General features: G+C 45.6%; 3 protein-coding genes across 3 annotated transcripts in view; 1 reads left to right on the forward strand and 2 right to left on the reverse strand.

Moving 5' to 3' along the window:
* The window catches only part of tbce (tubulin folding cofactor E), a 13298-nt gene extending 9925 nt beyond the window's left edge, over nucleotides 1–3373 (reverse strand). Inside the window, 7 exon segments of the mRNA XM_070828459.1 lie at nucleotides 299–401; nucleotides 479–578; nucleotides 1683–1768; nucleotides 1857–2027; nucleotides 2110–2194; nucleotides 2913–3082; nucleotides 3287–3373. Coding sequence (XP_070684560.1) covers nucleotides 299–401; nucleotides 479–578; nucleotides 1683–1768; nucleotides 1857–2027; nucleotides 2110–2194; nucleotides 2913–3027 — 660 coding nt within the window. The 5' untranslated portion in view covers nucleotides 3028–3082; nucleotides 3287–3373.
* A 270-nt stretch (nucleotides 3374–3643) lies between these two features.
* rbm34 (RNA binding motif protein 34) lies at nucleotides 3644–10057 on the forward strand. Its single transcript, XM_070827829.1, has 11 exons — nucleotides 3644–3838; nucleotides 6603–6762; nucleotides 6923–7038; nucleotides 7115–7325; nucleotides 7809–7868; nucleotides 7978–8021; nucleotides 8354–8437; nucleotides 8525–8588; nucleotides 8669–8711; nucleotides 8831–8949; nucleotides 9293–10057. Exons 1-11 carry the CDS (start codon nucleotides 3816–3818, stop codon nucleotides 9587–9589), a joined length of 1221 nt encoding a protein of 406 aa, XP_070683930.1. The 5' UTR covers nucleotides 3644–3815; the 3' UTR covers nucleotides 9590–10057.
* A 696-nt stretch (nucleotides 10058–10753) lies between these two features.
* Nucleotides 10754–15318, reverse strand: tomm20b (translocase of outer mitochondrial membrane 20b). The gene is made up of 5 exons (XM_070827645.1): nucleotides 15096–15318; nucleotides 13479–13525; nucleotides 12205–12286; nucleotides 11971–12113; nucleotides 10754–11276 (listed from the first exon to the last, which is right to left on the reverse strand). The coding sequence occupies exons 1-5, from the start codon at nucleotides 15217–15219 to the stop codon at nucleotides 11232–11234; spliced, it is 441 nt and encodes a 146-aa protein (XP_070683746.1). The 5' UTR covers nucleotides 15220–15318; the 3' UTR covers nucleotides 10754–11231.
* Between the last annotated feature and the right edge of the window lie 2182 nt (nucleotides 15319–17500).

The raw sequence follows: 17500 nt of genomic DNA on the forward strand, positions 1-17500 counted from the left end.
TAAATACATATTTTAGTCCCCCAAATGTTTTCTACATTAACGATCACATCAATAAATGAACAAAAGATTTGTCAAATCATTAAATACAAACATGCATGAACACCATCTGTAAATCAAAATAATCAATAATTACATAACAGGTTCATATTATTTCTAATTATAATAAAACACAAATAAATACCTTTATGAATATTAATGATTTTATAGAGATGTTTATTTTGCATTTGAATCTATTTAAAAATAATAAATATTAGAGTACCAATAAGAAAAGACAAACATGTGTACAGGACAGGTGTACCTGTGGCCAGGTGAGGTCACAGCTGTTGAGGGCGAGGACTCTGAGGCCGCAGAACGCCTGGCGGTGAGCCGGCGGGTCAGCGGGCAAACGCAGACGGTTGCGGCTGAAAGATAAAACCAGACGGAGGTTGAGCGGAGGGAGAGGAAGGCCGCACACAGCCGTCCTCGCAGGAGCCCGTACCTGAGCTGCAGCCCCTCCAGGTGCTCCAGCTGCCGGGTGACGGCCGCCACGTCCTCCCAGCGGGACATCAGAGACCCACACAGGTCCAACCACTGCACGTCTGATCGCCGCTGTTCAGGAGCCACCGAGCACGATCACACATTCACCAGCAGCCAAAGAGGAGCTGCTTTAACCTGCTGCAACACATCCTGCTGTCTGAATGACTAGTGGGTGGTAAAAGTGTTGGAACTGGTCCAGTAGATCACAGTAGGTCCACTAAAAGAGCTTGTTTGATCCACTGACAGGCTCAGAGTGTTATTCTAAGTGTGTGGCAGCATCATGGAAAGGATCCCTACAGAGAGAGACCTGGAAGATCCTTTTGGTTTAACCACAAACAGCACACACACCAGACTACATTCACTAAAACAGGGATTTTAGAGAACAGGACACAGGAGGTCACAGCTTGCTTCTGTTCCAGGTTTCTTCCTGTTAAAGGGGAGTTCTTCCTCCACTGGGTCCTAATCTAATCTCTGAGCTGCTCTGTGGGGATTCTTGAATCCTTCATGTTGAATTCCTGAATCTTTTGTCTCTAATTAAAGAGTTTGTTCTGAGCTGCTCTTAATGGAAACAGTCTGAGAGAACGCTGCTATGAATTAGCGCTATATAAATAAGGATTAACTGATCGATGGAGCTGCTGCCTCGATCGGATTAGTTTGTTTGTGTTGTTGTGTGTTGCACAAATATTACGTTGGATCTGAACCCTCACAAAATAACATAAACTGACTGAGGGAGCTACCATGTAAAAATACTGGTTTTGTCAATGGAGTCTGGTGTGTGGTTAAACAAAAAGGAGTGTAGTGGAGAATCAGCTCCACCTGCTGTTCTATCTCCATCAGCCAATGAGCTCACCTCACAGGAGAGGATGGAAACAAGCATTTATTCTCACTTTCTTTTGCTTGTTTTTGGTTAAAATTTGCTCTAAATTTGAAAGAAAAACCTGATTACAGTCACAGTTTTGCAAAGTTCAAGGTGACTTGATTGATCCATCCAAAGAATATTCTGTTTGCTGTCACACACACTAAAGAAAAGCTTCACCTGTGACTTTGTTCTATAAATTCATTTCCAATCGTTCAATGGACCCACTAATAGTTTCAGCTCCACTTCTGACATCTGAACTATGAATTCACACTAGACAGTCGATCTTTTTCAGACTGTAAAAAGATACTAGGCGTCGTTTTCCTGATCTCTCCGTCAGCACCGGGCCCGTTCACGTCACAGCGACTCAGCAGCACCGACGGAAGACTCTGGAAACTGTAAAACCAAAACAGAGGGATGGAACCAATCAGCTGGAGCGAAGCGCCTGAAGCTGCATGAACGTAAAGACGAGCGACAGGAGTACCTGCGCTCCTCCACCGCCAACCACTCGAGCTTCTTGGAGGAGGAGGAGCTCTCTCCCTCCTCCCTCACCACCTCGTCCACGTCGATCCGGTACGCCTGCTGCACGGCGGTCAGGTAGTCCACGCCGAAGCTCACCTTCGCTGGACGGACGAAGGAGCCTCCTGTCGGGTGTCTGAGGGGAAACCAGCAGAGCGCTCTTTATCATCCTCACTGAGGACTGAGACTCTGATCTTTACATCCCGCTTCAGATTTACCTGCAGGTAAAATACTGGACGCCGTCATGGCTGCCGTCATGTTTGCCTCTCTCTGGGTCGTCCCACTCGACGCCGAGCCACAGCCCTGAACGCACACCAACACGTGGGGGGTTGGATTCATCAATCAAACAGTGTTTTTCAGCACATTTCTATCTATTAAAGAAGCTCTCAAAGGTTCATTGGTGAAATATAACTATAAAACTCAACATTAGAAATCTGAGGAGACATCTGATGCCAGAACAAGACTTCACAGGTACAGATACAACGAACACGATAAAAAGAGAAGGAAGACACACGAAGAGGGACGAGCTGACAGGACGACACACAGTAACACAATCAGCTGTGGTTATATGGAAGTGTGACTGAGATAATTACATTAAACTGGTGTTTTAAGAGAAATCTGATTTATTACAAGGGTTTTACGTGTGAAAAGATATTTTAATAATATCTAAAGAATAGAACATAAATAAATACACATGAATAAACAAACAGGTCGTTTGTAGTCAGGTCATTGTGTTATGGGGGGGTCACTTTATATGTCCTGAATATCCTGAAGAAGGTCAGAGACCAGGAGAAAATCCCAGGATGAGTCTGTGCTGGTGGTTTTGTCGCAGCTGATTTCTGCTGGTCTTAACCTCTTGTGTGGTGGAGCCACTGTGCCAAACCCCCTTTAAAAAACTATCATTTTATCACAACTTCATTCACTGGCTGAGATACTCAGCATGTCTGAGGATGTTCTGTTGATGTGGAGGAAATGGGAGCTAACAGCTGGTTCGGACTGATCTCTGGCCCTCTGGTCTCACCTGCAGTCGGAGGCACCGAGCCCACATACCGAACCGTGGCCCGCTCCGCGCCGCAGGACACCCGCCTGCCCGCGGCGTCCGCCGGCACCTCCGGCTCCGTCTGGTCTACTCCCATCGGGCCTCCTGCCGGGGAGAGAAGGCCGGAGATCCAAGAGACGCCCGGAGAAGCCCTGAATCAGAGTGTAGAGCTGCGGTGAAAACCCGATAACGAAGCTAATTAAGATACAAGCTCAGGTGCGTTAAACTAACGACATAAAACTGCGCTGTCACTGATTCTGGGAGGTATTTTGTATCTTTAAAAGAAGAAGAATGATTATTTTACCGTAAAACACGTCAAATATGAACTAAGATAAAGCAAGTCTTTAAATAAATACCTTTGGCGCTTTAAAATGTAGTTTTAAAGTGTTTTAGCTAACTGTTAAGCTAGCTGGCGTTCAACCCAAAACATTTCACGGCTCCGGTTCACCGGAAGTGACAGTTTTCGAAGCTGCACTCATTTCCTCATAAAACTTTTCAACATAAAACCGAATGACTGATAAATATGAATTATGTTTGAATATACACATTCTTTTTTATATGCGTAATCTCTAAGTGTGCCTATACGCCACCATCCCAGACCTGAAGTGTTCAGCTCGCTGGCGTCAAATCAACGTAAATCGAGGAAAATAAGCGGAACCTTTGTGCCGCTGTGACCGTGTTCCCTATGGGAAACAATCCGCTGTAGGACGGGCTGTGTGCGGGGAGGAAAACGTGTGAACTGGCCCAAAGTAACTCATGTTTTTTTATTCAAGTGGTGGAAATCTGTGTAAATGCTTCAGTTAACCGGATAAATCAGCTGTTTCACCATTTAGAACAAACCGGAAGTCAGATTTGGAGTGACGCGCGAACCCTCCGGAAGAAGCCATGAAGAAGAAACTCAAACAGAGGTTTGTTTACACACGTTTATTTCTAAAGTTACCGTGAACAGAGTTATTTAGAGCATTCACCACTGATTAAACCCTCAGTTTACAATCAGCTAATGAAAAGGTAATAATGACTATAAAGGTAATAATGACTATAAAGGTAATAATGAGGTTATATCACACATCCTCCAGCCTGAAGTCTATTTGCTGATCTAATGATAAGTAAAGCTGTTGGACCTTTACTATGTCAGCTGATAATGTGTCCATTGTCACAAACCAAACTTTGCTTAAATGTTTCTGAATCACTGTAAACTGAATATTCTGTGGTTTGGGGTCGCTGGTTGATGATGTCACCGTGGGACGCTGCTCAGCATCACGACAATAAAACACAGGAGTAAAATAAAAAGAGGAGAAACCACAACACAGAGGAGGAGAGCAGAGGAGGACAGACGTGTGGGACAGAGCAGAGAATTAGGACAGAATAAAGATGGCCGCCGGCACAGACATGAAAATATATCAAAAACAAGACAGAAAGAAATTTAAAAATGATATAAAACAAGACAAAAAATTAAAAAATAGTGACGTGACTGTGATACCGACCAATCAGAGGACGCTTCTTTATACAGACTGATACCGACCAATCAGAGGACGCTTCTTTATACAGACTGATACCGACCAATCAGAGGACGCTTCTTCATACAGACTGATACCGACCAATCAGAGGACGCTTCTTTATACAGACTGATACCGACCAATCAGAGGACGCTTCTTTATACAGACTGATACCGACCAATCAGAGGACGCTTCTTTATACAGACTGATACCGACCAATCAGAGGACGCTTCTTTATAGACTGATACCGACCAATCAGAGGACGCTTCTTTATACAGACTGATACCGACCAATCAGAGGACGCTTCTTTATAGACTGATACCGACCAATCAGAGGACGCTTCTTTACACAGACTGATACCGACCAATCAGAGGACGCTTCTTTACAGACTGATACCGACCAATCAGAGGACGCTTCTTTATAGACTGATACCGACCAATCAGAGGACGCTTCTTTATAGACTGATACCGACCAATCAGAGGACGCTTCTTTATAGACTGATACCGACCAATCAGAGGACGCTTCTTTATAGACTGATACCGACCAATCAGAGGACGCTTCTTTATACAGACTGATACCGACCAATCAGAGGACGCTTCTTTATACAGACTGATACCGACCAATCAGAGGACGCTTCTTTATAGACTGATACCGACCAATCAGAGGACGCTTCTTTATACAGACTGATACCGACCAATCAGAGGACGCTTCTTTATACAGACTGATACCGACCAATCAGAGGACGCTTCTTTACAGACTGATACCGACCAATCAGAGGACGCTTCTTTACAGACTGATACCGACCAATCAGAGGACGCTTCTTTACAGACTGATACCGACCAATCAGAGGACGCTTCTTTACAGACTGATACCGACCAATCAGAGGACGCTTCTTTATAGACTGATACCGACCAATCAGAGGACGCTTCTTTACAGACTGATACCGACCAATCAGAGGACGCTTCTTTATAGACTGATACCGACCAATCAGAGGACGCTTCTTTACAGACTGATACCGACCAATCAGAGGACGCTTCTTTATACAGACTGATACCGACCAATCAGAGGACGCTTCTTTATACAGACTGATACCGACCAATCAGAGGACGCTTCTTTATACAGACTGATACCGACCAATCAGAGGACGCTTCTTTATACAGACTGATACCGACCAATCAGAGGATGCTTCTTTATACAGACTGATACCGACCAATCAGAGGACGCTTCTTCATAGACTGATACCGACCAATCAGAGGACGCTTCTTTATAGACTGATACCGACCAATCAGAGGACGCTTCTTTATACAGACTGATACCGACCAATCAGAGGACGCTTCTTTATACAGACTGATACCGACCAATCAGAGGACGCTTCTTTATACAGACTGATACCGACCAATCAGAGGACGCTTCTTTATAGACTGATACCGACCAATCCGAGGACGCTTCTTTATAGACTGATACCGACCAATCAGAGGACGCTTCTTTACACAGACTGATACCGACCAATCAGAGGACGCTTCTTTACAGACTGATACCGACCAATCAGAGGACGCTTCTTTACAGACTGATACCGACCAATCAGAGGACGCTTCTTTATAGACTGATACCGACCAATCAGAGGACGCTTCTTTATACAGACTGATACCGACCAATCAGAGGATGCTTCTTTATAGACTGATACCGACCAATCAGAGGACGCTTCTTTATACAGACTGATACCAACCAATCAGAGGACGCTTCTTTATACAGACTGATACCGACCAATCAGAGGACGCTTCTTTATACAGACTGATACCAACCAATCAGAGGACGCTTCTTTATAGACTGATACCAACCAATCAGAGGACGCTTCTTTATAGACTGATACCGACCAATCAGAGGACGCTTCTTTATACAGACTGATACCGACCAATCAGAGGACGCTTCTTTATACAGACTGATACCGACCAATCAGAGGACGCTTCTTTATACAGACTGATACCAACCAATCAGAGGACGCTTCTTTATACAGACTGATACCGACCAATCAGAGGACGCTTCTTTATACAGACTGATACCGACCAATCAGAGGACGCTTCTTTATACAGACTGATACCGACCAATCAGAGGACACTTCCTCATACAGATTGTGATCCTGATGGCTCAGAGCATCTCTGTACCTTCTTCTCCTCAGTGAGGAGGCGTCGCCGGGACAACAGTCAGCTGACTATGTGGTGGGTCAGGTGTCAGGAAGTGTGTTCCAGAAGAAAACTGCGACCTCTGAATCGACACTGTCGGCTTTATTCAGCGCTGCCACCCCAGCTGCACCTCTTCTGTTTCAGCCTGCGCCAAAGGTAAAACACACACATGTAGCTGTGTGTGTGTGTGTGTGAGTGTGTGTGTGTGTGTGTGTGTGTGTGTGTGTGTGTGTGTGTGTGAGAGTGTGTGTGTGTGTGTGTGTGTGTGTGAACTCGTCCTTGAACACGTCGCTTGTTGTTGTCGTTGTTCCTTCAGCCTGTTCAGAGGAGCTCAGAGCCGCAGAGAGAAGCTCCACAGGTCAAAGGTCAAAGCAGCCAGAAGAAGAAGAAGCTGAAGGAGAAATCAGAGGCCGACCAGCAGCTGGAGAACAGGTGAGTTTAAGTCTCTTCTTCTCCTCTTCCTCTGGTTTTGCCGTCTAAACGTCCTCTTCCTCTCCGTCTGTTTCAGGGAGGCCGGTTTACAGAACGCAGACGACGACGAGCAGACGTCGGCAGTGATGAAGAGGGAGGGGAGGAAGAGGCCGGCGGGCGGCGGAGGGACCAGCGTGGAGCAGTGGGTGATGAAGAGGCAGAAGCTGAAACTCATAAAGAAGGAGGAGGCGACGAAGAGGAAGAGGACGGTGTTCGTAGGCAACCTGCCCGTCGGCTGCACCAAGAAGGTGGAGAGACCCAGATAGTCCTCAAACTAAACTAAACTAGACTACACTAAACTAAACTAAAGCTAAACTAAACTAAAGCTAAACTAGACTAAACTAAACTAAACTAGACTAGACTAAAGCTAAACTAAAGCTAAACTAAAGCTAAACTAAACTAGACTAGACTAGACTACACTAAACTAAACTAAACTAAATCTAAACTAAACTAAAGCTAAACTAGACTACACTAAACTAAACTAATCTAAACTAAACTCAGTCTAAACTAAACTCAATCTAAGCTAAGCTAAGCTAAAACATAATGATCTTAAAGACCCAGGCTGCCCGGGGGCTCCTGGAGCTCCAGGTCTCGTTCTCCACCGTGTCTTTACATAGACGACGGCTGTTAAACGCTCTGTGACCTGACGTCCAATCAGAACGCTGCTCTCTCACCTCAGGAACAGACCTCAGATCTGCTGTCCATCACTGAAACGTCTGTTTGTCTTCCAGACGCTGCAGAGACTCTTCAGGGAGAAAGGAGCCATCGAGTCCATCCGCTTCCGCTCAGTGGTGAAGACACACACACACACTCACACACACACACACACACACACCAGAGAGACACACACACACACACACCTTCTCCTCCTTCAGTCATGTGATGTGTTTGCTCCTGCAGGTCAGAGAGGATCCATCCATGTCCCGGAAGGTGGCAGCGATCCAGTGAGTTACACTTCTCTGTGTTCAACCCTCTGAACTCTCTGAACACTGTCTGCTGCTTCTTCTTCTGGTGACGTCATTTCTTGGAGGACCTTCTTCTTCTTCATGTCCCTAAAATGTGTCCAACCTCAGCTAGAAGGTTCCAGAAGTCACTGAAGCAGAATGAGTGAGAAAAGACTTCAGACATGTTGTTCATCAGAGGAGACTAAAGAAAGACAGAGAACATGTTGATCCAGAGCAACAGTGGATCTAAAGATCTGTGAACCTCCAGAGGAGATCTGAACTGTTTCATGCTTTACTTTCTGAGCGAGGCTCTTCTTCTTCTCTCTTCACAGGCGTAAAGTTCACCCTAAAAAGCGAAGCATCAACGCCTACGTGGTGTTTAAGGAGGAGGAGGGTGTCAGCAGGGCGCTGGAGAGGTCAGACTGCTTCAGTCCTGCACACACTCAGTCTCTCTTTGGGATTCTGACCTCAACGAGCTTTTCTCTGCTTGTCTCTGCCGACAGGAACGGCCTGGAGATCGAGAAAGACTTCCACATCCGAGTGGACCGAGTGACCGGCGGCTCGTCGGTGAGTCACAGGCGACATTTCAAACCATCTGGAGTCAGTTTTTAGTGACGTGAATGAATCCTGATGTTCTTTTCTCGCAGCACGACCACAAACGCTCCGTGTTCGTGGGGAACCTTTCCTTCGGTGAGCCGCTCCGCCGTGTCAGCACCGGTGTTAACGGAGAGTAAGTGTGTGTCACAAGTTAACCTGTGTGTGTGTGTGTGTGTGTGTGTGTGTGTGTGTGTGTGTGTGTGTGTGTGCAGAGATAACTGAACTGGCTTTCCGGAGGCACTTTGAGGAGTGCGGCCCGGTGGAGGCCGTGCGACTGGTGCGAGACCAGAACTCTGGGATGGGGAAAGGATTCGGCTACGTCCTGTTTGAGGTACGACAACTTCCTGCTTCCCTCTGAAGGCGCCGTGACCTTTGACCTCCAGCTCATCGGCCAGATGAGGAGTGTCGTCATATATTAGTGCTGACAATAACCTGATGCTTAAAGATGTTAAATACTTTGTAAATAACCCAGTTTTTCATAGTTTGTGTGTAAACTGAGGAAACGTCCCCTCGTGATGATGTCATCAGGAGATACCGGCGCTCGCTCTGGCGTGGCGGCTTGGCGTGGTCGGTGGGCGGATCCCCCTGTGGGACCCCCACCCGGTTGGCTGCTGTGTTGATGAACGTTCAGCTGGTTTCACGTGAGAGTTGATGGTTTTGTGCCGTTTCCACAGAGCGCCGACTCGGTGCAGCTGGCGCTGAAGCTGGACGCCTCCAAGCTGGAGGGCAGGTCCATCCGGGTGAAGAGGTCGCTGAAGAACGAGAAGCAGCAGCAGAAGAAGAAAACCGACGGCAAAGGGACAACGGGGAGGGGCCCAGCGAAGGGGGGAGGAGGCGGCAAGTCTCCGAACCAGCAGAGGTCGACTAAAGGCTCCACGTCCTTCGCCGGACAGATGGTGGATCCAAAGAAAAAGACGAAAAAGAAAGGACTGAAGAAGAAACAGAGGCCAAACAAGACTGTTCACATCTGAGGAGATATGATCGAAGAAGAAGAAGACAGGATCCAAGCAGCAGGTTTAAATCAGATCCACGCTCCAGATGTCACTCTCTGAGTGTCTATTGTGACGAGTCAAACACGGTTCGGTTAGGTTTAGGAAAAGATGGGCAGGTACATTAAACACAAAATAAACTCTTTCCAATAGTGTTTGGACTGTCGGCACAGGTGGTTTCATCCTGTCTGTCCATGAAGGGGTTAAGTTACCTGAAGTCAAATAAAAATAATAACACACATCCTGTTCCTGTTCTGCTGTATGTGGCTCTCATTGTCTGGTGTTCCTGTAAAATACAGACTTTTCCTTTAATTCTGTTGTTCAGAGACTTCGGTTGTTGCAGAATGTCTTTGGTCCTGTGAGTGTGTGCCTGTTACCACGGTCATTAATGAAATAACAAACTGGATGTAAAAGCACATTTTCATTAACTCAAATAAAAATGAAACATGTCGTGTTTGTAGAGAAAAGCTTCATTTTAAAATGTGGACTGAGGTTATTCATCATCAGTAAAACGTCCCATATCATCTTTTTATTACACGGTGACCTTTTTGAATTTGAAGCCCGTCTTTCAAAAACTAAAAACTAAAACAGTTAAGTTAATAAAAACTAAAAACTCTAATTATAGATACCTCCTGGTGGGTGTTCACCTCTGCCGACCAATCAGGTGTCAGTGTCCTTCCACAGACGGCCTGCTGACTGGCCGGAGGAGGTCACATGACCAATAGATGCCTTTATGACATCACAAAGGGAGCCAAATCTGAACGGAGCGTTTACTGAAACACTGTCGGTGCTGAGAAAACATTAAGAAGTGCATTTAGCATAATGTGGGACATTTATTTAAATTAAAAACTAGATGTACAAACACATTTTAGTTGAAATAAAAATAAAAATTTGGTTTAACAAAAGAAGAAGAAGAAAATGTCTGTAGCTTGGTCCTTTAAAACATTTAAAACAAACCTCTGTTCCAGCTGATGAAGGTTCAGGGTCTCTTCTCTTATTATTCTGGATGTAGATCGATTTTCTTCCTCATTTTATTTGATGTAATCGTCTTTATTTTCTTCATCCCACGCTTGTTTAGTACCTGCTGGTTTTATATCCTTTACAAAAATAAACACTCAACATGAAATAAAGTCAGGAAACTTCACGCTTTGTTCACACTTGGTTTTATTTTTTTCCCTAAAGAGGTTCGTCCTCTTTAAAACGAACAAAACATTTCATTCATCACTTTTTAAAAAGTGTTTTCCGGGTCTAGAAGCGAACAGATAGCAAAGCAATAAATACGAAGCAGAGAGAAGACTTTCTACTTTCTACTTCTGATGCCATAATCACCACGAAGACGGTCGGTGCCAACGTGGAAACCTGCTGCCAGCACGCGTGGACAAACCCAACGATACCCCAAAACGGGTAATTTAAGTAAAAAACAAACAAACACTACCGTCATGGAAAAACCAGGGATAAAAAACTAATTCCCTTTAGGGCGCCGAGATGGGGAGTGATGGACGTCGGCCGGAGCGATGGAGGCCGAGGCGTTGGCAGGTCGTGGTGGGAGGAGGGAGGTCCACGTGGAGGAAGAGGAGGGTGAGGACGAGGGGGGAGGCGGGGTGGGGGAGGTGGTCGTTTCCTCTCATTCTATATCGTCCTCGCTCAGACTCTGTGCGCTCACGATACGCTGCAGAGACAGGAAACAGACACGAGGAGCTTCGTCACGTTTGATCTGAACTAGCTGGAGCTAATGCTAGTGCTAACTAGGGCTAATGCTAGTGCTAACTAGGGCTAATGCTAGTGCTAACTAGGGCTAATGCTAGTGCTAGCTGGAGCTAATGCTAGTGCTAGCTGGAGCTAATACTAGTGCTAACTGGCTGGCTGATGCTGGATCAGTTACGGAGGAGTGTGGTCTGATGCTGGATCAGTTACGGAGGAGTGTGGTCTACCTGGCTGATGCTGGATCAGTTACGGAGGAGTGTGGTCTGATGCTGGATCAGTTACGGAGGTGTGTGGTCTACCTGGCTGATGCTGGATCAGTTACGGAGGAGTGTGGTCTACCTGGCTGATGCTGGATCAGTTACGGAGGTGTGTGGTCTACCTGGCTGATGCTGGATCAGTTACGGAGGTGTGTGGTCTACCTGGCTGATGCTGGATCAGTTACGGAGGTGTGTGGTCTACCTGGCTGATGCTGGATCAGTTATGGAGGTGTGTGGTCTACCTGGCTGATGCTGGATCAGTTATGGAGGTGTGTGGTCTACCTGGCTGATGCTGGATCAGTTACGGAGGTGTGTGGTCTACCTGGCTGATGCTGGATCAGTTATGGAGGTGTGTGGTCTACCTGGCTGATGCTGGATCAGTTATGGAGGTGTGTGGTCTACCTGGCTGATGCTGGGCAGTTTGGTGAGCAGCATCTGGAAGACGGGCGGCGGCAGCGTCTGCTGCAGCACCTGCAGCAACTGCTGAGGCTGACCACACACCGCGATGGCGTTGGTCAGGTGGTCCACCCCCTTCTCGTAGTCTCCTGCGGAGCGGAGCACAAACACGAGGCATTAGAGCACCGACAGACTCCAGAGGAACCAACGGCAGAGAGACCAGGACCCGGAGGGCCTTACCCTGAGCCAGCAGCTCCTCCCCCAGCTGGATCTCCTCCAGGAAGAACTTCTGCACCGCCTCGGCGTCCTTCAGGTCCGGGAGCTGCAGCACAAACAACATTTTTGATGTCATGGCATCACAGGAAGTCATCATCTGTCCACAGGAACCGGCTTCGACTCCCAGTCAGGAGGTTTCTGTCGGTCTGTGGTCTCAGAGGGTCAAACATGGACTGAAGGGAGCCGCAGGAGCTCGGGTCCGTAAACCGGCTGGACTTCTCAGAGCCAGTTTACCACGTGGTCTGGCTGCAGAGGGTCCTTTAAAATATGATGAATGACACCTACTAAGTAGTTTTCCAGTCAAACTGCCTGTTCACTGTTCTGTAAATGAGTAACCATAGCAACAGGGACCACAACGAGCAGCTGAAGCAGCTGTTCACGTTTCAGCAAGTTGAATTTAAGACTTTTTAATTTCACTGTTTATTAAATTCAAAGCAATAAAATTAAACACCAGTTGGCCGCTCAAATACACAAGCTGTAAGTTATAGATATTATATTTATAGATTTTATTATAAGTGACAATAACTGGTTCTGTTAACGAACATCCACAGTATTGATTTTCATTCATTAATGTGAAAAAATCTGTCCTTCATGATATTAATCACTACAATTACAGCCGGAGGCAAACAGTAACAGGATAACAGAGACGTTAGAAGTCGACTCTGGACTAATCTCATCAAATATTAAATGTTTGTAGCTGTGTGGCTAGTTAACGTTAGCTTTGTGGCTAGTTAACGTTAGCTTTGAGGCTAGTTAACGTTAGCTTTGAGGCTAGTTAACGTTAGCTTTGTGGCTAGTTAACGTTAGCTTTGTGGCTAGTTAACGTTCGCTTTGAGGCTAACAGCTGAGCCAAAGGGATCTATGAGCTGAGGGACTAGAAAAATCTCCTGCTGCCACCTGTCCTAATTCCTGGATAAGCGCTAAATGGGATGTTGATGATTGACCCAGGTATTAGTCAGACCCTCAGGTGTTAACAGGGAGAGAGTTCTGTCTGTGGAAAACTAAATAGTTCTTTGGTAAGTGATGGTGGTATAAGAGGGATAACGCCCTTTGATTCGTCCATAACCAGGAGTTAATGGATGCCGTGGAGGCGGGTACGGCTCCCTGCCTTTCACTAATGTTACCTGCGTTGCTGGAACTGTGTGCAGAAGTCATCGCATCAACAATATAAGATGCAACAGCAAGTAGACAACAGGGTGGGAGGAAGCCGGGACGAGTGGCTCAGAGACTGTACTCACCTTCGCCAGGCCTTCCCTCTCTTTGGCGACCTTCTGCTTTCTCCTCCCTGCAGCAAGACGCAAAAACAAACACCAAGTTATCACCGAGTTACTAGATTAAAAACACAGCAGCTGACAACTCCCCACAAAACCAAACTCTGCTTGTTGTCATGCTTCCCTTTAAAAAGTTAAACACACCGAGCGGCTCAGAAGAACCACCCACTGCACTCTTGACCCATTCCTGTTGGTCTCTTCTGGGTTAAAAGCCTTAAACTTGGACTGGAAATGGTTAATGACTGACAGACAAAGCTGAGCTCAACAAGTGGAAACTAAAAAAGAAACCGGAGGCTCTGAATAAAACAACAGACTAGTAGTGGGTTTGCTCAGGAGCTTGCTGGTCACCGTGATCTCTGTTAGGCTGAAGCCCAGCTGGCAGGACAGTGATGCTTGTTGTGTAACACCTTTATGAATGAATCTGAGTGGCTGGTCAGGACAGAGGAGAATAAAAAAGATCTCTGCTGTATTTCAGTCAATATTTACATGAGCAACACTCATTACTCACTGCTGAAGTGCCTTTAAGCAACTACTGCTATTGTGAAGACATGGAAGTGTGACTGTGGCTGGATAAATAGGATTTAAAAGATAAAGTCACACCAAACTCCATTGAAAAAACAGTCAATTTAACATGACCTTGCTAACATCTCCAAGGTGAACCACCTGGTAGAATGTGACATGAGGTATTTAACCAACAATTATGGACATCTCATTATCATCTTTAACACATCTACTAGTACTTTTACTTTTTCATTCAGTCTTTGAACAAAACTCACAGTGGGCAGCAGCAGGACGCAGTGTGGATGCTCGACAAGGTGACACTTCAAAAGGGACATGCCATCCATTTTTAAAGTTCAGTAAGTTCATTCATGAACATTTACTACTTGCTAAGAAGGTAGTGGGAACAGGATGGGAACGAATCTCATTTGAATCCCACAGTTATTTGCAAGCAGAGAATAGAGTTTAACACACATTTGAGTTTAAGGGCAGACACTAAAACCTCAGACACTACACACACACACACACACACACACACACACACACACACACACACACACACACACACACACACACACACACACACACACACACACACATTCACCTGTTTGTGAAGCAGAGGCACGTTTTACATGCAGGTCTCACCACACATTCAACACTCCCATCTACGTTCAAAAGATTAAGAGAGGAAAGAGCTGAACTCTTCTGAAGCACAGATGGTCAAAAACATGTGGCATTGTCCTTTAACTGGTGTTGCTTGGTTGGTCAACTAAGAGCCGAATTAACCTGAAGACCCGGTGGACTCGTGTGAGGTCTTAATTATGAACTATGGAGGATGTTTGATGGTTGTTTAGTGAGAAGACATTAATGTGTCAAAATCTCAACGGAGTCCGGCGTGAGAGCTACGTCAAACAAGCCAAAACGGCTAGCATCAATGCTACAGAGCCTCTGACACCAGCCAACTTAACTGGCAGGCTAAACCAAACCAAACCAAACCAAACCAATCCGAACCAAATCGGATCGGATCGGACCGGATCCGGTCCTCGTAGGCCCGATGAAGGTGAGGAAGAGGAGGTCAACACTCACGTTCTCGCAGCCTGTTCTTGAAGTTGGGGTCACTCCGTCTTTTCCTGTCGAAATAGATGCAGTAACCGACGAACAGAGCTCCGCACACCCCCGCGGCGAGCGCGCTGGTCTTACCGCCCATCATAACTACCGGAGCCCGCTCGCTTTCACGACGATTTCGGGTTAATTTTGGCGTTTTTCCCCGGTGGTCGGTTTAAGTCGGGAGACTGGCGCAGCGGCTCAGGGCAGGAAGGACCCGGAAGGACCTCGCCGTTTGACAGCTTGTAGCCGTCCGCATACTGCCTGACTGGAAATGTAAAGAAAAAAATAAAAATAAAATATTTAGGAAATATTTTAAAATATGGAGAGACTGTAAATGAGCTTCAGGAAGCGTCCGTGTTTTTATACCCCAAAATACCGCTTAGGTTTTGCAAACTGAACAGTTATCTGCCTGTATATTGTTGTGTAAGGTTAATAAAGCTGTTTTCTGTGACACTGAACACGTGTGTTTATGAAGCTGTTGCACATCCACTCAAATATCTGAACAGGAAAAGGCTACTTTCACTTTTTTAGACACTTAGATTTTAATCAACCTGAAAATGATTTGGATTTAATCACACTACAAACATGATTAGTGGCTCCTTAAGAGGCATATTTAGAAGAAAGAAGATAATAAACAAAGGCTTTAAGAGAAAAATTCAGAAGTAATGTAATCAGAAAACATTTTAAGTCTACAGTGATACAAAAATGTACAAAAAAGCACAAAAATACGCAACGGTACGCAAACATTTTAAAACTGAAACACAAAAATATTCCTCAAGGTCAACCTTTTCCTGACCTTTCAACCACGTCTTGCAGTCTTCCTCAGCAGGCACATCTGATGCAGTCTGTGGTATTTATTGTTTGGACAGACGCTGATCACACTTAAATATACTTAGAATAAAAGATAATTTCACCAAAAGAACCATGAAAACTCAGAACACATAAAAACTACAAGAGACAAAGTGTTAGTGTATAATTTGAGTGAACTGTCCCTTTAAATATAATTCACATGTGTAGTTTTTCTGATGTGTGTTTGTTTGCAATCGCCAAAGATTCAAAGTGTTGTTCCTGTCCGACTGACCGTCTCCCTGACAACCAGCATCACGCCCCGGTGCATTGTGGGTAGAGCCAGCAGTGACTCCTGTACGTCAGCAGGGGTAGCTGTTGGTCCGTCACAGCAAAACACACACACACACACAGACTGTGAGAATACACTCAGCCTGTTACAGTCCAACACACACACACACACACACACACACACACACACCATCCAGTGTGTGTGTGTGTGTGTGTGTGTGTGTGTGTGTGTGTCCTGTCAGGCTGTGATATCTTGATATTTGGAGGCCTGGTGGTGTTCAGCATTTAAACAGACAGTCAGCAGCAGCTCGTACGGCAGCATGAATGAACAACACACACACACACACACACACACACACACACACACACACACACACACACACACACACACACTCACACACACTGGATGGTTTCATCCAAACTGTCCTGCGGCATCATGGGAGAGCAGGGCCGCCTCGCTCTCCGTCAGACTGACGCAACAGAACAGAACCAAAATGAAAACCTGTGCCCGGTGAGCACACCGACCAATCAGGTTTCAGCTTTACCAACGCGTCCTCGTGAGGAAACGACAGAATACGTCGATTTCCAGCGACTCCCAGAGCGACTTCTCCGAGCCCTCCGGCCTCCAGGGTCACTGTGGGGCTAAAGACAACAGATAAAGAGACAGAAGAAGAAGAAAGGAGATCGATAAACAGCAGCTATACAAGAGAAACCAAACCGACAGCGGGCGACACTTTCACAGACAACAACACAAACACGCGCGTGCGACGATACGTTGCCATGGTGATGTCATATTGTTTTTTTGTTGTTTTTTTTTACAAAAAATGGAACTTTATTTGTCATACCAACACATTTACACAGCCACGATAAATCAAAATAAATAAATAAATAAATAAAAATATAAATAAAATTAAAAAGAAAAAGAAATAAAAAGAAAAGAAAAAGAAATAGAAAATAAAAATAACATTTACACGGTATCATTGCGTGGTGTTAGGGTCTTAATGCTGTTCACTCTGTTCTAAACACATCAGTTCATGATACGACTTCAAACAGAACTTTAGACGGCACAAATAACACAAGAGCTTTATTTGAATGACTTCAGCTGATACAAACTTTGTCGACCGTGTGTGTGTGTGTGTGTAGGTGTGTGTGTGTGTGTGTGTGTGAGTGTGTGTGTGTGTAGGTGTGTGTGTGTGTGTGTGTGTGTGTGTGTGTGTGTGTAGGTGTGTGTGTGTGTGTGTGTGTGAGTGTGTGTGTGTGTGTGTGTGTGTGTGTGTAGGTGTGTGTGTGTGTGTGTGTGTGTGTGT

Source organism: Pempheris klunzingeri, chromosome 3 (assembly GCF_042242105.1).
Source record: "Pempheris klunzingeri isolate RE-2024b chromosome 3, fPemKlu1.hap1, whole genome shotgun sequence".
In the NCBI taxonomy this organism is placed as follows: domain Eukaryota; kingdom Metazoa; phylum Chordata; class Actinopteri; order Acropomatiformes; family Pempheridae; genus Pempheris; species Pempheris klunzingeri.